This window comes from Lepidochelys kempii, chromosome 4 (genome assembly GCF_965140265.1).
Source record: "Lepidochelys kempii isolate rLepKem1 chromosome 4, rLepKem1.hap2, whole genome shotgun sequence".
Taxonomy (NCBI): Eukaryota; Metazoa; Chordata; order Testudines; family Cheloniidae; genus Lepidochelys; species Lepidochelys kempii.
Window position 1 is genome coordinate 32,938,997 of NC_133259.1, and position 27,459 is coordinate 32,966,455.

Sequence of the window (27,459 nt, forward strand, 5' to 3'; positions counted from 1 at the left end):
AAATTATCATAGTTCAACTTTGATTTCCACTTTTAGACACCCCTAAAATAACTCTTTTTGTGACCTATTTAATAAGACAGAAATTTACAACAAACTACATTTTGTCCACTCAAGTAAACAAAGAAAAAGTCTAGGGCCCTCTCCAAGGATTAATATATTGCACATTAATGTATCATGTTGGAAAATATTGACTCCCCGCCTAAAGAATAGGCCTGTCCTTTGGGAAGTACGAAATGCTTTTGGATTAATATGGTTCCATTTGATTTATTGCAGACACACACGACAGGGATGATGGGGAAACTTTATTCCACCCTTTCAAATGTCTCATCAGTGAGCAGCTGTGTTTTTGCTGATTCGGTTTGTTTTTAAATTGAGACATATAAATTAATAAAACTTTGATAAAAACAATGGACCCAAAATTAGCTTCCAGAAGGAAGAAGAGGTTGGTTCTCTTTGGACCGTGTAGAAATTAAATCACACTTCATCCTGGCTGACATTAAGATCTTTCATGCCCTCCAAATTTTCTCTGGTAAATGGTGTTTGTAAGTCATATGGACTAATATTTTGGACACTTATAATTCAGTGTGCAATCATTTCTCAATGTTTCTGGCTTTCCCAAAGGCAGAAGAGTGGGAACAACTGCTCCCACCCTGCATTTATACAGGGAGGAGTAGATATCTCCGAGATCTCCTTTTTAGAACAACCTGTGGACCCTGCATTTGGAAAGTGTTTCTACTTTCCATCTGTGCAGAAAGCAATGAAATAAACAAATGTACATATATCTCAAAGTATTTGCTGGTTAGGAACAACACCACTCTTAGGAAGGAATTCTGCACATTAGTTCTACAGATAACATTACAATATGTGCATTGTTTTGACAGGTGAGGAAGGACATGCAACTATTTAAAACACTTTCTTCTCTCTTTTTCTAGGACTACCTAAAGAAATACCATTTCCGGAATGCAAAGACAGATGATTTCTGGGAATCCCTGGCACAGGTATGGTCTGTAACAATTAATACCCTTGCTATTAAAGGTTTCTGTACTCATCCTACAGAGCAGGGTTTCCCAAGTTTCCCAAACTTTTTCATATTGTGAATCTTGTTAGTAGAGAGATCATATCCCAGGCAGCCTCCCCCAGCACAGCAAACTCCAAATCTCATCCCTCTAGTAAATACAATACTCATTTTTTGCATGGGAAAATTGCTTGGGTGTGGGTTGGAACTGGGAGCAAGTGAGGGGAAACTGATCGAGCAAAACAATTCTTTACGCACATACACAAGAAATTGCAACCCTTCCAACCTATCTGCCCACATCAGTCTCCTTTAAATGCACACACACTCCCCTAACATGATTCTTTCTATAGTAGTGTTTTCTACAGCGCTCATCACAACAGTATTTAAGCCAGTGGGTCTCAACCTTTCCAGACTACTGTACCCCTTTCAGGAGTCTGATTGTCTTGTGTACCCCCAACTTTCATCTCACTTAAAACGGCTTGCTTACAAAATCAAACATAAAAATACAAACGTAACACAGCAGACTATTACTGAAAAATTGCTCACTTCCTCATTTTTACCATATAATTATATGTAATATAATTTATAATATAATATATTATATTAATTGGAATATAAATATTCTACTTACGTTTCAGTGTAGTTTATAGAGCAGTATAAACAAGTCATTGTCAGTATGTTAGTTTGTACTGATTTCGCTCGTGCTTTTTATGTAGCCTGTTGTAAAACTACACAAATATGAGTTGATATACCCCCTGGAAGACCTCTGCATACTCCCAAGGGCACGTATACCCCTGGTTGAGAACCACTGATCTAAACACTTAGTATGACTGCCAGTTTAACTACCCTGGATCCCTTCTGCTCCCTTATTTCCCACCAAATCTTGGTTCCGTCCTTGTCCCCAGGTTTTGGTGCTTTCTTCCTATCCTGCTCCCCAGTTGCCTCCTGAGGCCCACCTGTTTTCTGCCTCTCCAAGTTCCCAGCTCCTTACTCAGACACCACATGCCTTCCTCTCCCCCTCCCTCACCCAGGTTCCTGATAGCCATTATGCCCAACTTCTGCATTAGTGTCTCCTCCTGCCCTCCCTCTAGTCCCAGGCTCTCGTCTGCCCAGTCTGGCTCTCTCCTTGTTCTCTTCTCCCTCTCTGCTGCTCACAGAACCTTCTAGCCCTGGAGAACAACACCTTAAACCTGGCTCCTTTCCATCCAGCACATGGTGGGTTGGAGGGGCACTGGTAAAGTCCCATGGCCCCAGTCGGAGACGCAGCTGCACTTGAGTTTGTGGGTAAAGAGGAAAGGAGGGGGCAGCTCCATCATTTTAACAGCAGTCCCTAGTGCTGGCTCCTCCTTCCTTCCACCAGCACCTATCTGAAATTGTCTGGAGGATGGGGGACAGAGCCAGCAACTCAGCTCTCTTCAGAGCACCTGGAAGGACTGGCTTGCAGACCACAGTTTGGGAATTCTGCTGTAGAGGAGATTCGCCAATAGTGCTAGAGTTTCAGTTAGTCCTTCCTGTGTTCTACTCCCTCCTCAGAAGGCAGCAGAGGAGGAAAATCATTTGAGCTTGAAGTGCACAGAGAGGAGCAAGCCACAAGGGCAGGGAATATTCTTTGCCCCTCCTACTGTCTGAACCCTGACCTAGTTTAACCCTATTTTCTTCAAGAGTATTTAAAATGTCTCTGTTGACAGCTCATTAGTTTTCTTTTGTTACATGCACCATGAAAGAGTTTAACAAATATTTTTGAGCTAATCTTACCGTCTTATTTGATGAATTGTTAGGAACAAAGCCCTAACATTAATGAGGGAAACCTGTTCCCTTTCTGGTCTCCCATCCAGTCAGGATGAGAGTTTTATTCCCTCTTCAGTCTGATTTAGCTTTCTTAGTGAGACCATCTGCTGTTATTCTTAGACAAGTGGTAAGCCAGTGAAGGAAGTGATGGACACCTGGACCAGGCAGATGGGATACCCTGTATTGAGTGTGGACGCTAATTTGAAGGTCACACAGAAACGTTTTCTGTTGGACCCCTCAGCAAATACTTCTGAACCGACCTCTGCACTAGGGTAAGGTTTTACTGTATATGCCTGTCATGTAGACGAACAGCAGAAAGAGAGATGCTGTAGATAGATATGTTCATGTGGATTCATTCACTCTCTTACACACACACCCACACCCACACCCACCAACCAGTTCTCCCTACCTTCAGTGTACAGTTACCTCCCAAAACATGTAATGCAATGTATAGTAAATGTAATGTCTAAAGGAACAGGTATGCTGTGTAACTTTGGATACGTGGTACACTCCACCCACCCCCTTTGCTTGAGTCTAATCAACTCCACGTAACTTTGCCTTATGCCAAATAAAGGAACCTGAGTGACAAGACTGGAGGTGAACTGAGTTCTTGGGAGACCAAGTGGAAGAGGTCTTGGGGGAAACGCAACAACCAGTAAAATTACAAGAAAACTTAACAAGATGCTATATAATACCTCCCCACACCCAGGACAACTACTGCATCAGCTCTTTGTCTCTCAGTGTACAACACCAAATGTCTAAATCCAAAAGGAAGAAAAGGAAGGGAGGATAAATGGTATGGAGGACGGGGCATAATGGAGATCACACAGCAGTTTCAGTTCCATATGGATATTTTTTCTTTTTTCAATATTTCTGAGTGAATTTCATGATGGTTGAAAATGCTGCATTTATAGCCCTGGAGACTTTATCCACCAAAACAGGTACAGCCATGGACAGAAGAATGCAGCCTTCCCCAGGCTGCCCAGCAAGTGTGCCTCAGCAATAACCCACAGAGCACCATCTGTAAAGGCAAAAGAGTAGTTCTGTCCCCATGTTGATACAATTCTTGTCTTTTCTGCTCGAGACTGCCAACAAGACTGCCAACCAGTGTCAACTGTGGTGGTGGTTTTGTGGGGTTTGACGTTGGACAACAACTAATTTCACACAGATCAAAGAGCCATCAGCCAGAAAAACCACTTCTGGTCACTAGTGCCCTGGTCTGGATTTGAATTTGGGGCGGGAGGGGGGGGAGAATGTGCAGACTTGAACCAAAAACAAATTCATTATTGCAAATTCTCCCTCTGTGCCATATGGAAGATTAACAGCTCCTTACTGTTCACAAAGTTGGCTCATTGCATTATGCTCAGAAGTGGGCAAATCCAGAAGCCCAGCTTTCCTCATAATCAAAGGAATTAGAGCACCAGGTTCTTGGTGTTCATCATGCTTTTAATGTAAATCCCAACGTGAGTCCTGCCCTAATCAGTCATGTACATTGTGCACTGCTCCAGTCATTCCAGAAACAGCTGCATCTCAGTAGTGGGGGAAATTAGTTCTAGATAAGTAAAGTTTAATTAAGTGCTTAGCGATAAAATACACTATTATATATAATTAATTATTATTATTATAAAGTCCTAATATTATCTTCATTGGAATAGGTTTCATCCCTTGCAAAGGATCCAAGTGCACTGTAAAACTTTACTCCCTCCCTCAGCCAGTGCTGACGTGGGAGAGACCACTGGGGCCTTGTGCCCCTCAGTGGAACTGTGACAGCTCAGCTCCAGGTTTGGGTTTGTGACTAAGCTGTGAAACAGTTTCTAATAAAATTTTATTCTCTGAAGCCTGCAGGGGTGGTCTCCCTAGCTGGGAGCAAGTAACTTATGTCTTGATTTAGCAAGGTATTTAGTCACATGCCTAACTTTAGCCATAAGAGTAGTTCCATTGATCAAACCATTTTTCTGAAATCCATGGAAGGATTCACATGCTTAAATACCTTTCTGAATGAGGGCCTTAATGTCTCTGTGCCTCAGTTTCTCCATCTATAAAATGGGAATGATATTTACCCAATATCAGAGGGGTGTTGTGTGGACTAGCTAATTTCTGTACCATTCTATACTGTAAATGTGTTTGTTATAATTATACACAGTTGGAAATAGAGTCTTGTCAAGTAGTATTTCTGTATCATATCATGCTAATCTAGTAGATCACAAGGCATTTAGTTTCATGAAGTATGATTATATGCAGATGGGTGACCTTAGCATTAATGTAGAGGTTTACATGTTCAAAGTTTTGTACAGACATTAACTAATTAACCTTCACAACACCCCTGTGTGGTAAGTTGCTAAGTATTACTCTACCGGTTTTACAGATAAGAAAACAGAAGGTCCTGAGAAAGTCCTGAGAAAGTCCTGTTCTGGATATTAACACTCAAAAGAGAAATACAACTTCAAGAACTCATGTTCTTTAAATAGTGCTGCTAGGCAAGTATATGGCTGCAATATAGAATGTCAGGAACACATCCTCAATACACATACTTAACAGGATATGGATATTGTACTTAATGCCCAAGAGAAGTATTTATGTACATGATCTCAGGAACATATTAAAACACTGAAGGAAAATCACTCCACTAAGTGCATTTACAAAACAAGTATTAGGAACTCTTTTATCAGCTTTCTCCTGGAGAAATGCAACAGCCAGGCTTTTGGCCAAGCAATAACCCTTTTAAACTCCACGGCAATAATTCTCCAAAAGACAGCTAATAAAAGTTAAATATGTATAAATCTGTTAAAATATTTTGTATTTAAAAATGTAACACAAGAGCTGACCTTTCTCCTGGTAGGTAGCAAAGAGACATGACTTCCTTCATTTTCTTACTTGCCAGAATGAAGCTATCATTCCTTTGATCCTGGGTTCTAATGCAGTAAAGTCAGAAGAATGACACAAATTTTTGTATGGTGTTTATCCACATGGTATCTAAGATGATAGAAAAACATCTCTGGGCTGGATATTGATACCCTTACTTTATATAGTACCTTACTTCCCAACTGCTCCATTGATTTCAATGAGACTTATCAAAGAGTAAGATACTACTTAATGTGGGTAAAGGTATATCACAATCTGGTGCCCAGTGAGGGAGGGAGGAATCAATGTGATCTAAAAGAAGAAACACAGGATTGAAACAATCAAGAGGTCCTGAGTTCTAATTCTGCCTCAGACACAGATTCGTTGTATAGTTGTCAAAGAATCACCTTCTGTTTTCTTATCTGTAAAACCGGTAGAGTAATACTTAGCAACTTACCACACAGGGGTGTTGTGAAGGTTAATTAGTTAATGTCTGTACAAAACTTTGAACATGTAAACCTCTACATTAATGCTAAGGTCACCCATCTGCATATAATCATACTTCATGAAACTAAATGCCTTGTGATCTACTAGATTAGCATGATATGATACAGAAATACTACTTGACAAGACTCTATTTCCAACTGTGTATAATTATAACAAACACATTTACAGTATAGAATGGTACAGAAATTAGCTAGTCCACACAACACCCCTCTGATATTGGGTAAATATCATTCCCATTTTATAGATGGAGAAACTGAGGCACAGAGACATTAAGGCCCTCATTCAGAAAGGTATTTAAGCATGTGAATCCTTCCATGGATTTCAGAAAAATGGTTTGATCAATGGAACTACTCTTATGGCTAAAGTTAGGCATGTGACTAAATACCTTGCTAAATCAAGACATAAGTTACTTGCTTAATACCACACATAGTCAATGCCAGATTTTGGACTAAAACTCAGTAATCCATAGCTTCCAGTCCTGTGCTCAGTCTGCCAGAGGCCTGGCAGCAATTATGCATATTTCATAGTTTTAGGGACTAAACTACTTCTATTCTCCATATCTAAAAGAGGAATGCTATCAGATACTTCAAACCTTTTATTTTAACTTAGAAATAGAATATTGTCCTAATTATGCAGGGTTTGCTCAATAAAAATAACCAAGTATCTATATTAGCTTGCCTGTATCCAAGATTTTTATAAATTGCTTTTGCCAGAAAGATACCCTAAAGCAGTTTATAATATATTTAAATAATCAAGCTATTGGTAAAAAAAACAAAAATTTGTTATCTGTGGTAATTAGTCATATATTAGTGGATATCTATATCTAGATACACAGGTATGTACATATTTAGAAATTGACTATGAAGAAGTAAGTTTATGCAGTCCCTAGCACAATAAAACTGGATCCTATAGGTGCTACAATAAATGTATTATTTATTAATCATCATAATAATAGATAAAATATTTTAAATGTGTTATTTTAGGTTCTCTTTCAAAAGTTGTTTATTTTTTCATTTAAAATAATTTCAGTTACACATGGAATATCCCAGTGAAATGGTATGCTGGGAACGAAACAGATGTTACATTCTACAATAAATCAGAATCTGCAGGTAAACTTCAGTAATGTTTCATTTCTGAATAACAGTAGGTTCAATGTGACAATCATGCAAAGCTTTAAAAATATCCTTAGTAAGAACTAAAAATAACAATTAACTTTTATGCTCTTCAGTGCTTGAAACATACTGCTTGGGAATAAAGGAGTTAAGATCCTTCCCTAGAAAGAGAATAAGCCCCTCCCATAAACAGGATTATGCTAATTACGTCCAATAATTAAAATCTATTCTTATTTATTCAAACAATATGACACAGCCTAATATAAAATTGGTCATTTGGTTTAGAGGAATTTGGGGCACATTAAAACAAGGATTTCAGTTTAATTTTAATGATTGCGTGTGTGTGTGTGCGAGGACTGCATATTCAAATATTTAAGACATGCTTAAATCCACCCCTACTCAGAAAAGCACCTACACACTGCTTAGCTATAAGCCTGCTGTCCCACTGACAGCAATGGGACTTAAGTATGTACTTTCCTGAATCTCAGCCTAAGGGAGAAGCTGGATCTGGATGGTGCTAAATACATCTCTTGCAGTGATAAAGTCTAGAGTCGCTTAGTTTCAGTGGATGGAGCTGCAGTACTGTGTTATATTTGGAATTGGCTGAAGCTATTTTCTGCTCAAAAAAACCCAGGAGATGTCCATGAAAGTTTTAGGTTTTTTCCCCAAAATTCTACATTTCAACATTTGAAAAGTTTCTACTGCTCAACAAAATTTCAAAATTCAGAAATATATTACCAGCTCTTCTGTTCTCTTTTTGTATTTAGCACCTGTCTCCCCTCTCGCAGTTGAGTTTGTTTTGGTTTTTTAAATTACTTTAAAGTTTGTGTTTAACTTAATTTTCATCCTAGACTCTGAATGCAAGTAAGCCTACCCATTATGTTATGATGCATAACGGAAAACTGCATGAAAGAATTTTCTCTCACCACTCTCTCCAACGCAACACTGGAGACTGAGAGTTGTCCCAATGAATTAGAACAGTCACTTGAAATACCTTGCACTGCTCATCCAAAGTGAAAAATACTATTTACTGAGTCAATACGCATTGGAGTAAAAGGCTTCTGACTTCAGACACTGGAATAGGCACTAAGTGAACTTTCAAAACTGCTGACCACAGTGGGAGCAGTTTAACTTTTGAGAATGGAACATCATCCTCAAGGGTCAGGCTTCACTCTGAGTTTCCATGAACCTCAAGACTTGAGTAAGGGCTTGGTTTATTTTATAGTTTAATTAATTTGTAGCTATAGGACCTGAATCAAGGAAGGGGAATTAAAAAAGAGATGCATAGACCTAAAATGGAAAAACATTTAGAGGATAAATAGGTAAAATATAAAATCAGATTAATACAAACACTGAGAACTGATAGAGGCTTTTGGAATAAATATTAATAGGAATAATTTTTGTGATTATTCTTTTTGCAATAAACACTTAATTTTCTTTATGCTTATTCTAAAATCAGTAGTCTCCATTTTTAATAATGAACATTTGCATACAGATTTCACACTGTTACCACAGTTATTTCTTATTCTAAGCTAACAGGTAGCATCAATATCTTTACTCTCTGCCATTTTAGAGCAACCAACCTAGAATTAAGCTTTGAGTCCTTTGTGGATATGGGTTAAAAATCAAATATGACTTTTGGCGTGAATATATTTCCAATGAGTCCCCCCCAGCCATGTATTTATATGCATGTAAAATTTCATTACTATTTGTTTACAGCCACCGGAATTACTATAACACCCAGCAACCCTAATTCTTTACTGAAAATAAATCCAGACCACATTGGATTTTATCGTGTAAATTATGAAACACAAACTTGGAACAACATAGCCAATAATCTGCTTAACAACCAAAAGGTGAGTCTGATTAAATTAACTGGATTTGGTTACAAGCTGGTTGGTTTCTGGGATCTATTGACAATTACTGTTTCTTCTACAAAATATAAACGTCTTTTTGCTTCTTTTTCTTCCTCCCCTCGTGCAGTATTTCTCTTCTGCTGATCGTGCCGGGCTTGTGGATGATGTGTTTTCTTTGGCAAGGTAGGTTTTATAATGAAACTAGCACATTATAGACATTTCAAAATAGCTTTCATGTCTTCCCATGGTTATTATATTGGCATTCTCTTGGTTTGGATGGTGGTAATGAGAATTTTTAAACTATTATTTTATTGTAACTCCAGGAAGAATCAAGTCTTGGTTTGTCTTCAGCAGCCTTTTCTTCTCTTACATTTTCCTCCATAAGGAGAAAATTCAAATGTGGGTACAACTCTTATTGGTATCAGTTAGAGTTGGCCTTACCTGTCCAATATTAGGGTGTGATCCTAAATCACTGAAGTTAATGGGAGTTTTGCCATTCACTTCAATGGGAGAAGGATTTTATTTCCTATCTCTGCCTGAAGAACTCTTGGTTTTTTGAGCCTGGTGTGGATGGCAAGGCCATGACAGAAATGTTCCAGATGAAGCATTCCCAGAAGAAACCAAGTGTCTAAAGAGAGTCACAGAGGTCTGTCCCTCTGTGTATATGTCTCAATAGATATCCCCAAATCCAACAGATTTCCTTCTGAATCTTGAGACATTAGGACAGTTAATGAGACATAACTTCTTTGTTGGTCACACAACTGTGTGTACCTTTTCAAGGTTTGTTTGGTGAATAAAAGCAGGTAACTACACAATGTTGATTGCCCTAGAATGGTAATGAGAGCTCCTTCAGAGCTGCTCTGCTCTTGTACATGACATCTAATCATAATAATCCTTCAGAACTTTCTTTGGAAAGTGCCTCCTGTGTATGTTCCATAACTTTTTCCCAAGTTTATTATCGGAGCCCTTTTAAAGAGCACGGTGCTATAATAATCTCTTTAGCACTTTAATTGCTGTTATCACACAATACAGACAATTCCTTTTGCCTTAGGATGAAGTGAAGGGCTCTTGTGGGAGTGCAGTTGAGTAGCTGTGTATAAAAGAGATAAACACTGTGAGAACTGGAAGGACTGTTGATAAGAGTTCCATAAAAAGTCAGGAAAATAAAGATGGTTTGGGCCTGGTTACTAAACCCGTTAAGAATGCAATTGCATAAGCAAAATATATACACAATTTTGCATCCAATTTACTTGTAATTATTGAAGTTGTGCATGCAAAGGATTAATTATGATCATTTGTTCCCACATGACTGAATTACACACACAATCACAGCAAGTGTGTGCATGAATTGTACACCTCTTCATTTAAAATCAAACCCTTTATGTTCAATACCATGTACAATAAAAAAAACCCCACAACATACAAGATTCCATGATTATTAAACATACTAGCTAAATATTTAGAGCTAGTTTGTCCCTTCTGTGGGACTCACATTAACAAATATTCTATGTCACTAATATTCTGCATTACAAATACTAGTTAATTTTCACAACAACCCTTTAAAATGGGTAAGGATTAACATCCCCATTTTGCAGATAAGGAAACTGAGATACACAAGTGTTAAGTGATTTGCCAAAGACCAAACAGTGAATTGGCGGTATTGGAATGTATGGCTTTCTGGCTCTCAGTCATGTGATCAGACCACTAGCTACCCATTGTTTTGTGAAAATACAAACTCACAGCCAGAGTATGAATCCATTACTCCCACTGGTGAACAGTTACAAAAGCAGTCCCACTGAATTCATTGGATTCTTCACCCAACATTAAAATTATTTCCCCATGTTTAGATCCTCAATGTTTATTTCTGGGTCATAAAAAGATTTGCAAGCCAGTTTGTATTCCTGGATCTGCCACTGGCCTGCTGATTGACCTTGGGCAAGTCACTTTAACCACTCGATGTCTCAGTGTCTCCAGCTGCAATATGGAGATAATGATACTAACCCTTTTCAAAGTGATTTGAGATTTACTGATGAAAAGCACAACGTTAACGCTAGATATTATTGTAATTGCTTACTGATTTGAAACAACCTCCTCTATTAACAGATACTCCGAATAGTATAGGCAGATTTTCTGCATTTTACTATGAGTTGATAAACCTGTAGCCAAATACTTTTAGTCACTGATGTAATATACAGGTTTCAAAACTAAAAGAGAAAACCAATCCTTAGATGAGCCACGTATCCACAGTCCCACTGGGACATATTCACCAATTAAATTTACAACATTTCCATGACTGCAACACAATTAAAAGTGTGTTATTTTCAGCTGTCCCATCATAGCACAAAATCTCCAATACACTAAGTGGGGTGGTAAGTGTCGAGAGTCTACATTAAAAGCAGGTGTACAGAAGCCAACTTTTATACAGACCTGGACCGTTCCACCATGTAATGGGGAGGGAAGAGAGTATTCTCCAGAATAGGCTGTGAAGTCAATCAGGTTATCACTAAAGCGGAGCAAAATTATTAAACTTTTTCCAGTGGGAAAAAAAATAAAGATTCAGGTGAACAAACATTCTGTGAATTTGGGTTGAATTTGCCAAATTGTTTTGATTGAAAAAAAAAATCTGAAGCATCAATCTGGTTGATTGGAAATGAATTTTTGTCTGATTCCCCCTCCGCCAATGAACTGAACGATCAGCTATTTGCCCAGTTTTACTTATTGCTGCTCTCCCAAGAGCACTGTGCTGAATGGTGGTGTGCTTGCTCTGCCTAGTCTATTTTTAGACCAGACAGTAAGTTGAATCCTCATGAGTGCCTGTTCCATAATATAGCACATTCCCATAGAGGAAAGGAATAAGAAAGCCACCAGCCCCCACCTCCTACTGTCTGGGGAGAGGAAAGGAAGATGTTGCCCCTGTTCCCTCCCAGAGGAGACAGTTTGTTGGCTCTCCAGAATCCCTAATCAGCCCTATCTCATGGCAGTGGGGGGAATGGGGGAGACAAGAAAACTTCTCCTCCCAACCATGTTTGCAAAAACTGGAAAAGAGGACGCTGCTTGTTTGGGGGCCCACTCTGTCCTTCTCTCTTCCTATTAGAGAAGAGGTAGACTGGGTGTAGTATACAATTGAGGAAGAAATGATGAGTGATTTGGAGGACAGAGAGAAAAGGGACAGTGATTAGATGGAGAGGGAAGAAGAAATTAAATCTAAGGCAAACAGACACTGAAAAAAGTAGAAGGCTGATTTCTAACTTGACTCTTCTGAAATTGGGATTTGAACAGATTTGCTTCTAGAGAGGCACATGCTCCTGAGGCAAGTCCTTCTGCTTCCTACAGATTGTACAATAGGATCGATACATTGTCGTCCTCAAAAATATTAGACTGTTTCCAAAATAGGCAAGCAAGTTTTCAAATTGTATACAACGAATTCCTTCTGAAAAGAGCTCCTCCTCACAAGAATGATGCAGCCATGGAACATGGTTACAATTAACACACGCTACACTAGACTTCTGTGTGTGTTCCAGTTACAAACGAGGCAGGATTTGTAAAGTTGTGTCAATTGTTTCTCTTCCTTCCTCAGGGCTGAACTTTTGAATTATGCTGTTCCACTGAATCTAACAAAATATCTACAAAATGAAGAGGACTATTTACCTTGGCATAGAGTTATATCAGCTGTATCTTACCTCAGAGACATGCTTAGAGATGATACAGAGCTCTACCCCAAGTTTAAGGTGATGCAATCAATGAAAGTCGTGTTTATAATCTATTAATCTTACAGTTCAGAGCTATAATAATGATAATATTGAAAGCTGAGTGATTTTCAAAGTTGCTGAAACTGTTTTATGTATAATTTCAACATTAAAAGATGTGTATTATTTATTATAGTCTCAACATATATTTTGTGAGCTGATTTATATAGGCCCATGAATTATAAAATACAGTCTGGGACTATATACTGGAAATAAAATGGGAGTGTTCCCAGTTATGGTTGCCACCTATTTGATTGTTCACCGTACAGTTGTTTTTGTGCCACGGCTGTCTTGTGTATTACAAGCAAGATTGTTCAAGATAGCAAAACTTCTGATGCCTGACCTACACCATGCAAGGTAACTGTGTCTCAGTGAGGTTGTCAGCAATCAAGATAGCTGACCTGGGGTGGAACATACTTCAATGGTCAGCACAAATTGTAGTCAGCATTATGTCAGGGAATCAAGCTGAGCAGAGAGTGTACTAGTTTACACTAGTTGTTATATTATCATAGTGTACACAAGGTTTGAGGATGATGGGACATCTTCATGTTGTGTCAGCACATCATAGCAGTACAAAGCAAAGGTGCAGTATGATGTTCACATCCTTTCATGACATTTTTTGTGAATACAGACTAACATGGCTGCTACTCTGAACCTTTCATGACATGGTGACTTTGTTGAAAGTTTTTTTTCCAGAGTATGGTTAAGGGGTTTTTGTTGTTATTACTGGTATTTTTAAAAAGGCAAACTATGAATATGAAAACCTTGTTACATCATGAAACCCATAAGGGTAATCAGAAAACCTCTTTATTTCAGGCATACTTTCGCAGTTTGGTTAAACCCATTGCAAATAAGCTGGGTTGGAACGATGATGAAACTGGAAGCCATGTGATGAGGTTAAGAATTTATTGTATACATTATTATATATAGACTCAGATTGTTGAACACTTGGAAAATCTCCTCTCTCTGTTTTTTTTTAAAAGGCTTCTTCGTGCAGAAGTTTTAGGATTTGCATGCAGAATGGACGAACCAGATGCTTTGAACAATGCATCTAGCTTATTTTATTCCTGGTTAGATGGCTCAAGGTGAATATTCATAGTTTTTGCATTCAGTTAAGAGTACTGTGTATGGTATAATAGTGCAACTCAAAAAAAGGTGGCAACCATAATATATTGCTTTATGTTTTTTAGTCCACCTGTAAATCTCCGGCTCTTGGTATATCGCTATGGGATGCAGAACTCCGGCAATGAGACATCATGGAACTATATGTTTCAGAAATACCAAAGTACTTCATTAGCTCAAGAAAAAGAAAAGTTGCTCTATGGTCTGGCATCAGTGAAGGACATCACCCTTTTGGACAGGTTGCTGAAAATACGCTGAAAGACTTATTTTCCTTCTCCCATCTACCCACCCACTCACGTGCATTACCATTTTTGTCATATATAAAGTATGATATAGAACACAGCAGATTGTCAAATGCTGTCACTCTTGAGTAGTCCTCCCTGAGATTATACTGCCAGTAACTAGGCAAAGTCATTGTTGTTTGAAAGAATATGCTCAGGTGATGGTTTTTATAGCCCTTCATCTCTTGCAAACATAGAACTACCCTAATTGTTAGTGCTACTATCAGGACAGTATCCTCCAAGGTCCCAGTTGGGATCTGGGCACCATTGTGCTAGCACATAAAATGACAGTCCCTGCCCCGAAGAGTTTACAATTGAAGACAAGATTAAACAAATGAGCATAACTAACAATAGGAAGAACTAGAAGAGTGGGGACGAGGGTAATGGTAATACAGATATATGGTGACCGAGGTTAGCATTGTGTATCACTTCACAGGTGCACATCATCATTTAAGGTTATTTCATAACTAACCCCTACACAGTCATCACGTCTATGACTAAAACATGGGTTATTCAGACAAATCCAAATCTGCAGAGCAAAAACAACAAACAACAAATCCACACTGTAGGTAACTCACAGGTGGAATTTGGCCCTTCCCAGAATCAACCTTTTTAATGAAATAAAGGAAAAAAAGAACACACCACTGAGAAAGCTGGCTGTGCACTCAGCTACTTGTTTATGGAGCTGAAGAACAGAACCCTCAGCCCCAAGTTACAGTATCTGAAGAGGAACCTCTTTGCAGCTGCTGCTGTACATTGTAGCTAGGAGTAGCTTCCTAATATTGTCCTTAAATGTGTGTCTGTGAGACAGTGAGTCCACCCATTTTATGGACCTATTGGTCACTCCCCTGACCTACTGCATTATAAACCTTCTGTAGTTCCCAAGATTTCATCCTATTAGACTAATGGACTTTGAGCTCACTCACTGGGATAGAAAACGGATAGATTTAGGGTAAAATTTTCAAGTGAAATAGGAAATCAATGGGAACTAGATGCCTGAATATCTTTGATGATCTAGGCCCTAAGCCCAGTTGATTTTCAGTGAGATGCCCAGAACTTACTTTGTGCTGGGGCTCAGCTCCAGCACCTCTTCTGTGAGTAGCGTGCCAGGCATAAGCTTGCACATATGGTGCATGCAAGGTCACGATATGTGGAAGATGCATTGTTTTTGCTTGAGCCCTGGCACCTTGAAGAAAAAAAATTTTAAAACACGGGCGATGTCTACATGCCTGTCGCTTTTGAAAAAAATCTTATCCTTAATAGGTAATCACATTTTAGACTAGTCTATTTCATCCTTAAAATGGTCTAGGAAAAATAAGTCTCTAGTGTTAGATTTTCCATAGGAAAATATAAATATTTCTGCAGATAGTAGGTTGGTCTCAGTAGCCTGAATAGTTTCTTTACAACTCACTTTTCACAATCTTTAATAGAAGGTTTTAAAGTCTGTTTAATTGTTTCCCCCTCTGGTTTCTCCTAGGTATCTAAAATATATTTACAACACCAGTCTTATTAAAAGTCAGGATGTGTTCACAGTCCTGAAATACATCTCCTATAACAGCTATGGCAAAACCATGGCTTGGGACTGGATACGTCTCAACTGGGAATACCTAGTCAGCAGGTACGTTAACATCCTTCAAACGTTTTACACTTAATTCTAAGTCTCCTGCTCTTTATTTCCTTCTCTCACCTTACTTAAGTCTCGCCACACAATCACCATTAAGTGCAGGAACACATCAATCCATTTCTCTTAATGTGAAACAAAACTTGCAGATCTCTTTGGATTTACCCATTTCTGTGGAAGCAAATGGCTCTAAGAAGCAACTCCTTTGGACAGAGAGCTGAAAATGTTTTAAATATTACTGCAGCCTGTGGTGAAAAAGAAGAGTTACTGCCAACCTGAAAATCCTACACTAAATTTCCAGTCTGAATCAAAACTTGCTGAGAGCTGAGTAGCACAATGCAGGAGTTGGTTTGATTGTTAGTTACCTCTCTCTCTTTTGGACAAAGTAACTAGCTGTCAGATCTTTTAAACACTGCATAACGTAGGAAGCACATTTAAGGCCCTAGTTCAGTAAGTTACTTAAAAACCTGCCTGACTTTAAGCATGTGAAGAATCCCATTGGTTTATGGAGACCAGTTTTTCTGAGAATCCGGCCAGTAACGTTTGGTCCTGTGAGACACTGAACACCCTCATCTGCCACTGCTTTCACAATACTCAGATCCTTGCACACTAAAGGCTGTATAAGGCCCTCCATACCATTTAGGCTACCAGTGGAATAACTAAACAAACTTCAGAGGGAGTTATCACACCAGCTCATCATAAACTGTTGCAGAGGCGAGCAATAATTCCACGGATTCAGTGACTAACTCCCATGCAAGTGGTGTGAAAGGGCTGCACCTGCTAGGACAACCAATAGGCTGGTGCAACACCTACAGAAAAAAATGCATTGTAGCCCAGTGCCCTAAGTAGATTTTGCATCTTCCCCCCGACCCCCCGCGCAAAAAAAAAAAAAAAAGAATTTCCAGTCATTTCACCCACATAGACACTGTCCATTCTGGTTTTCTGCAGGCATATTGATTATCACCTTTAGTGAATTGTGATCTCTCCCACACTAAGTTGTGACAGCACCAGAAGAATCAGTCAGGAAGCTTTTTGCTTTAATATTTACTCATAAAAAAACAAGTATTTTTCGGGGAAAAGGAGAGAGAACATACACGACAGTTTCCTAGAGGTGTGCTGTATTATGGTTTGGGCTTTTTGAACCGTATATCTGTGTGGTAAAGAATTGTAATATCAACTTGAGGAATAAAAAGATGTAAATAAAAGCAGTTAAGACTTATTCCACAAGGTATATTTCTATCCCCAAATGATCACTAGCAGCCAATGCTAGGAGAAAACTGTAGCAAGTTCCAGTTATGGGAGTAGTGTTCTATGGAATCTGCAGCAGTCAATCCCCAATCTGGCCTAATACAGAATATTCTCTTTATTCACAGCAATCTACAATGAGGGGGGTCTTGTACTTTTCTTATTCCCTCTTGTACTAACAATGAAATCAGCTTCCAGCTTTGCTCCTGTCTATTCACACTGATTCCTGAGGTGCTCTTTCACTCCTACTAATAGAGTAGGACATTAGAAAGGGAATCTAATTGAAACTCACATGAGGGCATAGAATCACAATAAGCCTGTCAATTTACAGAGGTCCTCTGGCCATACACAATTGTAGCTCCACAAAGGGATAGAGACATGTGAGGGTGTTGTAATGGAAATTTCTCTCAAGGGTTGGCTCGATTCCGGGCAGAAGACACCGTTCTTTGAATATGTTTACATCAGAAACCTTGCCAGGTATAGCTAAACTACAGAATAGTACAAAAATCATATATGTTTTTTCAGATATTTCTGGTAACATCTAGAAATTTGGGGCAACATTTATTTCATGACGCTAAAAGATTAAGAACTAAAAGAGTGTATTAACAATAAAGGAACAAACACTCCAAAAAAGCAATCTTATTTTTATATCAAATACTATTTATTTTTTTCAGGTACACTATCAATGATAGAAATCTTGGTCGAATAGTATCAATAACCCAAACGTTCAACACTGACCTTCAGCTTTGGCAGGTATGGAGATGATGCCTATAGTCATTTTAAGCCACTAAGTTGTAAGATCTTCCTCGGCAGGAAACTTGTCCTTTTATTCTCTAAGATGCCTAGCACAGTTTTTGGATGCTATAAAATTATTATTCAAGTACTACCAGTCCAATCCTGAAGTCCTTTCTCAAATAAAACTTTCCATGATTTCAAGAGCATAGAATTGGGCCTTATAAAAATTACTTGATGTTAAATACAACAGAAGTACTTGCTGCCTGTGAATTCATTTTGTTTTCTCTTTTCAAGATGGAAAATTTCTTTGAAAAATACCCTAATGCTGGAGCAGGAGAAGCACCCAGGAAACAGGCTCTCGAAACAGTAAAGAACAATATTGAATGGCTAAAACAAAACAAGGGAGAGATAGAAGCATGGCTAACAACTTAATGTTTTACTTCAAAGTTGCGAAGAATTAAAAAGATATTGTCTTAATTTTATGCACTTATTGTTTCTTACATGAACATTTGGGAATCCATTTACAAATGCTGTCTCTGAATCCTACAAACACTTATGCACCTGAATAACTTTACTCATGTAAGATAAATAAGACTACTTGTAAGAGGAAAGTTACTCATGTTATAAGCAATTCCAGGATTGGACTCCTGTTTGTACCTCCCACCTCCTGCTTTGAAAAATGCACCCCTTTGTTTATGTAGAAAGAAACCCATTTAAAACACTCAGGGATACCTTTCCAAGTGTATTTTACAGGTGGTCTATTCCAAGGGGATTAAGTAATAATTTGAACTTGTTTTAAAATCATTTTCTATGTTTATACTTGTAAAAAAGACATCATGTGGGTTTAGCTTTGCATTCTTAGTACTAAAGAAATGTCAGTTAATTTTCAGAGGGGTAGCCATATTAATCTGGATCTGTAAAAGCGGCAAAGAGTCCTGTGGCTTAATGTGCCACAGGACTCTTTGTCAGTTAATTTTGTTTCTCAATTGATTCTTTAAAAGTTTAACTATTGGTATTCAAGGGATCAATATTACCAGCTTACTGTTTAAGTTTATTATTTGGGATTCTGTAATTTTTATTTTTCTCTCTAAATCCTGCCAAAGTAACAGCACCTAGGATAGAAGTCACTATAAGTTTTAGACAAGGAAATGGGTACCTGTTACCTCTCTTTCCATAAGAAGAGCAACAAACAAACAAACAAACAAACAAGAACAACTATGAAACGCTCACTCTTAACTAGGAAATAAAAGACTGGCCACCACTGCCTTTTTGAAAAACATCAACCACTGCTTCTAAAGAATTTCAGATTTGGCAATCACTTTGAGAAGTGCAGCCCGAGGAGGGGCAAATCCATCCCTGTGCTGGAGCTAGGACCGGCCCAGGAACATGGGGGAAACAGACTGGGCCTCCTCTATCCAGGAACAACTGGAGGCCAGTTTGTCTCCCAGTGCAGGCTACTGAGTAGGCCTGAAAGTTGGCCAAACTTATCCACTATTTCAATGGGCCACTGAAGGAGGGCAGAATCAAGGGGGAGTAAAAGCACACCTCCTTTCACCCTGGAAAGCCGCCAGCAGAAGGGAGGGTGTGTGAAGCTGCTGAAGAGATGGTGCAGATCTGGCTGTGCACCAGGAATAGAGAAATACCCTAGGAACAGGGGGCCCCTGTGGGGCTACTCCTGCCTTATGACACCCCTCCAGCCCATTTGTTCCACCTTAGCTGGTGCAAAAGGGGGTGCAGAACAACTGTGAATCTGGATCCAGCTGTTAAAGAATAAGCAGTTTCTTCACTTTCAGAGATTTGAGAAGCAGAACTGATGCTTTCTCATGCTCTATTGACCCCTTATTCATGTTTCAGGCCAAATTCACCCTAGGCTGTGCAGGTAGCGTCCACTGAGGTCAGAAAATTCTAGTGATTGTTAGTCAATTGCTATGTGAAAGGAAAGTGTCAGCCAGCATTCCACAAATAAACATTTAAGGATTTTAACCTACAATGGTTACAACCCACTGCTGTTATATGCTTCCAATTGTGATGGGAACATAGCAAAGAGCCATTTACTTACTCAGTGCTCTTGCCTTTGCCCAGCAATGAAAGTGAGGCAATTGTACAGAACCAAAATATGCACAGAACATGAAAGAAAACTTTCACTCCCCCCCATATGAAAAAAATTCATATTTATAATGGACTCCTTGTCTTATCATCTTATGTCTGTACCTTTAAATATTTTTATGATTGAATAAAGCAAATCAATATGGTGAATAAAGCAAATAAATATGGTGGCTCTTCTCCTGTGGGCTGATTTAACGTTAGCACGCTGCAATATAGAATACGTAGTAATACTCAATGGCACAGGCTGTCGTCCCCACACACACACAGTCACACTGCCTATTTTTAGCCAAATGTTTTTGATCCTAACTGGCTAATATGTATTGTGTATTCCCCTCTGTAGCTGAGCCAAAGGAGAGAGAGATCTATTATAGCGCTCATCTTAAGAGCGGAGCATTTTAGCTTCACCTTGTTCTTTTAGCTCTGGAGGTCCTCAGTTCAATCCCTGGTGTGTCAGCTATCATATAAGTGAGGTCTCATCTGTAACTGAACCAGAGACTGCTACCATGAAAAGCATGAGAAAGGGCCAACCTCTCAAGCTGAGAATTGCAACAGATCCATATCTGTGGATCAGCCACAGAAGGAAACCCATTTCATACACTGAGCAATGGGTTACATTCACATCTATCAAAAAGAGAAGAGAATTAGTTTTACAAGATGGTTCAGCTCTATTAGCTTCAAGTCTGTCTGAAAAATACAGATTTTTATGTTCTAATTAATTAAACAATGAGAAAATATGAGGCAGCTCACCTAGTAGGAAGGGGGGTGGGGGAGTGGAGTTTCTAAAGTTCTAAGTAGATTTGATCCAGTGCAATGTTGGACACTGATACAAGCAGCAGTAGAAAGGTTTGACAAGAGTTTCCGGTTGAATTTATTCCCTCAATCAACCAAGATAAAGTGTTTCATTGCGTTAGTAGATACAGCAAGCAGACACGAGGAGAAGCACATTTTTCAGGCAAGTACCTCACTGACTCTCATTTTCTGATAGGGAAGAGTTTTCCTGCCATTTCATTACTAGTCTGTAAGAGGTAATTGAACCTTTCGCATCAGCCATACTTTCTGTTTGGGAAAAAGGATGATGGATAACGATTCTGTGTGGACGATAGAAAATTAAATGGTCACTGGGAGCCCTCCGTCATGGCCTCAGGGCAGCCCAACAAGTGGCACCTTGCCTCAGTTTCCTTCTCGATTCCTCAGATAAACTCACTGCACCCTTCAGAGTATATAAATAGCCTTTTTGTGGTTTTAATTTATTACCCCAAATCCCCCTCAGAGCAGTCCAAACAGTACATTCGTCCCCAACCATCCATCCCCAAGCATGGCTCCACCGTCTCTCACCATGCCCCAGCTCAACTCCCAGTTATAGCTCTGGCATCTCTCACCATGCCTAAGCCAGCTCCTCTTGCTGGAGTGTTTCTTTGCCTTATTTCCTTCCCAGATATGGTTCTCGTTATTGCCTAGCGACATCAGAGGGCTCAGCCCTATCCATTCCCCAGCCTTCAGCCTTCTCTGACCTGCTGGCTCTCTGAGCTTGAGGGCATCTCCCTCTCCACTGGTCTCTGGCCATGCTTAGCTCTCCAGCCTGGAGAACTTTGTAGGTGACTCTCTGACTGCCTTCCTAGCTTCTGCTTTCACCAGCCTGTTGTGGCTCCAGAGCTCAGCCAGGACCTCTCACCACCCTGTTCTTCAGTGGGACCTTTCCCTGAAGCTCTCAGTTCAGCTCTGCTCTTTCTTTGAGCTCTCTTTATTGTCAGTGCTGGGGGGCTCGCCCTTTCTGAACACTCCCTCTAGGCTCTCTGTGACGACTTGAGTTCTGAACTGCCCTTTCTCAACTCTCATTTATAATGCTCAAGGGCGGACCAACCCTGCTCATTACACCAAACTAGGGCACACCTGGACTGGACGAGGAGTGCTGAGCCAAATTTCATTTAAAGGGCCAGCAACTCTGTTACAGTCACAGAGGATTTCTGTCCTTTGTCAGAAACAGATACATTTGGTGCTCTAATAGGGTATGTTGATCTGAATTGGCTCTGCAAAGGCGGAAATAGATCCAAAAAAACAGGAAGAAAGTTGCTTTTACAGCAGGATAAAGGCTCTGGCAATTTCAAGTAATGTCCTTTAGATTATGCAGTCCTCTTGGAACCTTTAAACGGCTCATGGAGAATGTACTCTGTGGCATGCACCTCTTTCAGACTCTTCGTCATACATGGATAACAAATCTGGTACATGCTAAATCTTTTGGTCAGGAACTGGTGCATTTTATAAATGGTCTGCGATAAGGTTAAGAATGACAATTTTGAAACTGAATCCAAAGAAATGTGAGCTGTTTTAAAAAGAGATAATTTTCCCTTGGTCATATGGATCAGCGAGGAAGGAATTTCCACTGATAAAGTGAAGGAGTGCAGAACTGGCTGGCTTTTTAGCTCTATGCAGCTCTTTAGGACTCTGCTGTTCCTATTACACCAGGTTCATTTTCAGGGTTGCCAATAGAACAAAAACTATTGCATACAGTGAGTAAGAGAAATGCCTGGAGTAATCACCACAGTGTACTTTGGCATTTACAGAGTTAGAACAGGCACTTGGGACTGTTTCAATGTCGCCTTACTCTGGCCTGAGAAATTTTCATATTAAACACAGATGCAAGTGCTCACAGAATGAGAACACTTCAGGCCCAGAAGGCTGCAGAAATTATAGGCAAATGAAGATGCTTTCTCTTGCTGCTCCTATTAAAGGGCCAATTGGAAATATTACTCTGAAGAAGAGAACAAGAAATGAAAAGCATCTCTGCAGTGCCCTAGATGTTGCAGCTGTGTAAGTATTCTTGAGTCAGTTGCTGAAACAACAGAAGCAGCAATGGAGAAGTGGACTATAAAGCAGTTAAAAACCGCACCATTAGAGGATCCCAATGGTAAAATAGGTCATGAATGAAAACTTTACTGGCAATTGCCTCTATCCTAGAGTATTGTGTCTTCTAACAGTACAGTAACAGCTCACTGGCATCCAGGTGAAATGGGAGAAGGTAACCAGTGATTGGTACAGATATCAACAGGTTGTACTAGATATATTGGAAAGAGGTACTAAGGATTAAATCTACCCCTACTGAAATCAATGGCAAAACTCCTGTTAAGAATACAGGGATCAAGATCTCACCCTAAGTTTATGTCTTGGCTTTAAAGCCCTTGTATATTTTGGGTTATGAAAACACTAACCAAGCTAAGGTTATATTTTAATTGGGAAACATTGTAACGGGGCCCCACTTTACATTCTCCACTGGAGTTACTCCAGGTTTACATCCACACACATAAGATAAGAAACTGTCCCAAGAGGTAAAAAAATTGGTATAGAAAAATATGATACAAGTGTAAAAACATTCCCCCCCCAAAAAAATAGCACCGAAGCAGCCACAAGAGCACATTGCTGTTGATGTGTCTGAGCCTTTGTGGGAGCTGGTCTGGAGATAAATCTCCCTGGGTTACTGCAGCTTAATTTATATTTTTAAAAAAAAGTGTCTGAAATTTACCCAATTTTAAAAACAAAGAAAGAAAAACACAAGAGGCTGTAACCATCACGGAAGTTCTAGTTTCTAGCCCAAAAGTTGCAGGGGAGGTGGGGTGGCTTGCAAAATATGCCCACCATGAAATATCCAAAAGGGCAGCAATCCTGTGTACAGGTAGCACCTACAAACTGCTGCTGATAATGCTTCTCCCCCCAGAAAACTGCCCTACATCACCTTCCCCTTCTTCATTGACCACGCATTTTTTTACAGAGGGATGCCAGACACAGAGATTCCCCTGACAGCAGTTTATGGCTAGCTGGTATTGCAATAGGTCTGCATAACACTTGGGACAATCTCAAGCTCAGGACAGACAATAGAAGGTCCACTGGTCTCAGGGCTGTGAGAAAGGTGATCACATCCCCACAACAGGATTTATAGCGCACAGCAGAATTCTCCTTAACACGCATAAGCAGAGCTGGGTGAATGACAGCTTTTCTGTTTGCTGGCAACTGCCCCCCCAAAAAGCAAAGTTTCAGCTCAAACTGAAAACAATTAAAAAAAATGTTTAGTGAATCAAAAAATCAAAAATAGTCATTCTGGGTCAAACAAAAGGTTGCATTTTAATTTTGAGCATTTTTACTTTTTTAAAGTTTTCAAATAAAAGTAAAGGAAATTTTTGAACAAAAAGCCCTTCAGCATAAAAAAGTGTGAAACTTTTGCAAGTGTCTTGAAATGAAATGCGTTGATTTTTTCTGAAGTGTTTTTGACTGAAATCATTTGGCAAAAATCAACACAAATTCTCAAAATATGTTGGTGTTGCTGAATCTTCTTTTTTTGTCATCATCCTCCCCCCCCCCCCCCCCCAAAAAAAAGGTTTGTTTGGAAAAAAAATTCACACAGCTCTACTTGTGAGGAGTTATAAGTCAATTTGGAAGGCATGTTACAACTATGTATATTACTGTCACCTGCAGCCAGGGAACCCCCCCCCCCCCCCATGGACTAGAAGCCACTTTACCACTTGCACAGAGGACTTTGATTGTCATTGGCTGGAGGGCTAGTCATCAAAATAGTTTCCTCCAGGATGAGCATCACCCAAAGCAAGGTGAGAGGTCAGTCTGTCTGCAGAGTTCCTCTCTTGTATTTCATGCTCGCAGCTGCTCTCACACTGTACTCAGGGAACCGTCGAGCCCAGTGAAGCAGCCTCCCAGGATAGAAAGAGGTTATGTTCTGTCAGTGGGCAGGTCTCACCCCATCTGTAATGCCCCAGGACTCTGAAACATGTGAGTTGTATGTTCTCAGTAGGCTTGGATGGGCAGGGGAGCACAAGACCCAGAAGCTGAAGGTGGTTGCATATTGTGTGAGTGTCCTTTTCTTGAAGACACCAAGATTAGTCATTTGTTCTGGTGTAAATTGCAAGAGGTGCAGGACTATGCTTAAAACTGTTAACTCATTTTATTTTAAGTCAAACAAGTGATGGTGACAGTAGGCTCAAGAGGGAGGTGCGCGGTGAGCTGTGGGAAACTGAAAAAAACTGCTGGCTGCACACAAAAGAAGGCAGCAGAGGGGGTCCCTCTGGAGGCTGTAGGCGCAGGGGAAAGCCAGACTTAGTGCAGGGAGCTGAGGCTATGCCTTTGTGGCTCCCCATAGACACAGGGATGAAACACAGAGACAACAACATGACTTTGCAGTGGGATTGAAGTAAAATAAAAATGAAACATCTAACATAAGCTAACACTACAACAAGAGGAAAGGCCAGTTAACTCAAAAAAATCAGATTACCAGGAGAAAGAGATACACAGCAACCACCTCAAATAGTCACAGTTGAAAAATAAACACACCTTTTCTTGTCAACGTTACAGAAGTGATCCTCTGGCGTTCCTTGCAAAATGTTAGAGTGGAGGACTGAATAGATTTTGGAAAGGATTCCAAGCACAGGAGGTGGCATGGAAGAAGATGACGACAAAATAATTGAATTATTTTACTGGTATATTTAAGTTTCCAGTAACTTAATGCAGTGTATTTTTATAGATTGTAGATATGTGTTGTCCACCGTAAATTAGAGGAAATATCATCCAACTACTGCTAAAACATAGAAGCCACTACTTACACAGCATTTTGAACATTATAATCCATTTTATTTTGAGCCTTATAGAAAAGTGTGGATTTTAGTCCGGAACATGGGATCCCTTCCTATGATACTGATAGTCCCATCGGAGTTTTTAAGAGTTACAACAGACAGACTGAATGGATCTGTATATAGCACCTGATTTGAGGAATGGAAATAAGTAGAGATAACCACATAAGTACACCTTGGAAATACAAATTAACTTTGCTAACTTCTTATCAGAATATGTTCAGTAAATTGTAAGTAATCTATATTTGTGGTGAAAAAAGCAGAATGAACTGTCTCCTATTAATGTTTCATCATTGTGTATTAAGAGCAGCCTCTAGTGACAGGTAGAAGTCATTACAGTTAATTATACTTGGCTTTGCTAGCACTGCCTGTGTTTATGTATTAATATTTCTTGAAATGTTTGAATAAAAAAATGTTTTGTGGGTTTTATAAACAGCATCTGAGGCCCATATCCACAAAGGTAGTTGGGCACTTAAGTCCCAGTTTTAGGCTTCACTGTGAGCCACAAAACTCCTGCTTGGCTGCCACCAAAACCTGTAGGTGCCTAACCGCACTCGAACAACTAAATTTTCACAATAAAAGTTCCCTAGAGGCCTATGTTTCTGCCTCTAGCATGCATACTGCTTCCTTACTGCAGATATCCTCACCTAACCCTCCGTGTGATCCAAAAACACAGAGAAGATAGGCAGAGGAGTGTCTACTTTGCCTGCAGCACCCAATCAGGTAGGCAGGCAATTCAGCCCATTGCTAATCATGGCCTCTATCCTGCAAACACACACATGATTTACCTTAAAAGGACTACTCACCTAAGCAATGTTAAGCACATGCATAAGCTGATGTGGGATCCAGACACATAACTTAAACTCCAATGATACCATTTTAATTTTACAATTAGTGTTTAAATGGAGCTTTGAGGCACACTAGCAGATCACAGTCCATTTGGGGAAACCCCTTTATGTTGCACTATCCTTCTCCTAACATCCATAGAGATGACGGTAATAACTGGGGGGAGGGAAGAAGCAACAGTTTCTGGTGTCAGCTTTAGCCCAGCTGCAGTAAGGTGGACATAACATGATAATTGAATCCTGAATATGTTGTGTAAGACATTAAAGGGTGAGCAGAGCTTGTTTAGCACTCTCATTTGACGCATATGCAGAAAGACAGTTACAATGATGCTCACTAACCTTAAATGGTACCCAGATAAAATACAGGGTGGTAGTTTTGGTTTTCAGCTCTTCACATATTGTCTTTGGAGGTGGGGCTTCACAACTGTTATCACACTGATAGACATCTGGTGTGAAGAGTGACAGAGGAGGGAGACCTTTCCTTAGCAAAATCAAATGAGTTGCTCTTGGTGAGCTATTCTTTTTTTAGGTTGAGAAAATAAAACAGACAGGTTTATCCTGCCAGAAACACATGCAAGTAGAATTATTTCTTGTTCCAAATGTCCTCTCTTGTCTTTCCCACCTCCTGGATCCATTTCCCCCCAACTCCTTTCATCTCCTTAGGTCTCCTGGCTCCTCCCTGCCTTCCCCCTCTCCTTTCTTGGTATCTCCCTAAGTCCACTTCCCTTATTGTGCTCTTTATTGCTGCCTCTCCACATCCCCTTCTCCTGGTCCTCTCTCCCTCAGAGGGGCAGACTTCCTTTTCCATGGTCCACACCTGATTCTTAGGTCACTTTTGGAAAAATGGGATTCAGGCCTTAAAGTGCTAAGCAGAACAATAACTAAATAGCTTCATGAAGCCGTGCCCTCCTCCCCCTGAATGCTGAGAATGGTCTGGCTGGCTGGCACCACAGAGAGGAAGTGAAATCAAGGAGAAAAAACAGAAGGTCAAAGCCCAGCTTTAGCCAGGGAG

General features: G+C 39.8%; 1 protein-coding gene across 1 annotated transcript in view; it reads left to right on the forward strand.

Annotated features, from left to right (window-relative positions):
- The window catches only part of ENPEP (glutamyl aminopeptidase), a 49,288-nt gene extending 29,153 nt beyond the window's left edge, over window positions 1–20,135 (forward strand). The window contains exons 9-20 of the mRNA XM_073340050.1: window positions 933–998; window positions 2,924–3,075; window positions 7,181–7,260; window positions 8,983–9,119; window positions 9,247–9,302; window positions 12,697–12,847; window positions 13,682–13,761; window positions 13,849–13,950; window positions 14,056–14,226; window positions 15,746–15,886; window positions 17,809–17,887; window positions 18,164–20,135. Of these exons, the coding sequence (XP_073196151.1) occupies window positions 933–998; window positions 2,924–3,075; window positions 7,181–7,260; window positions 8,983–9,119; window positions 9,247–9,302; window positions 12,697–12,847; window positions 13,682–13,761; window positions 13,849–13,950; window positions 14,056–14,226; window positions 15,746–15,886; window positions 17,809–17,887; window positions 18,164–18,301 (1,353 nt within the window). The 3' untranslated portion in view covers window positions 18,302–20,135. The remainder of the gene's footprint in view (window positions 1–932; window positions 999–2,923; window positions 3,076–7,180; window positions 7,261–8,982; window positions 9,120–9,246; window positions 9,303–12,696; window positions 12,848–13,681; window positions 13,762–13,848; window positions 13,951–14,055; window positions 14,227–15,745; window positions 15,887–17,808; window positions 17,888–18,163) is intronic.
- The last annotated feature ends 7,324 nt before the right edge of the window (window positions 20,136–27,459 follow it).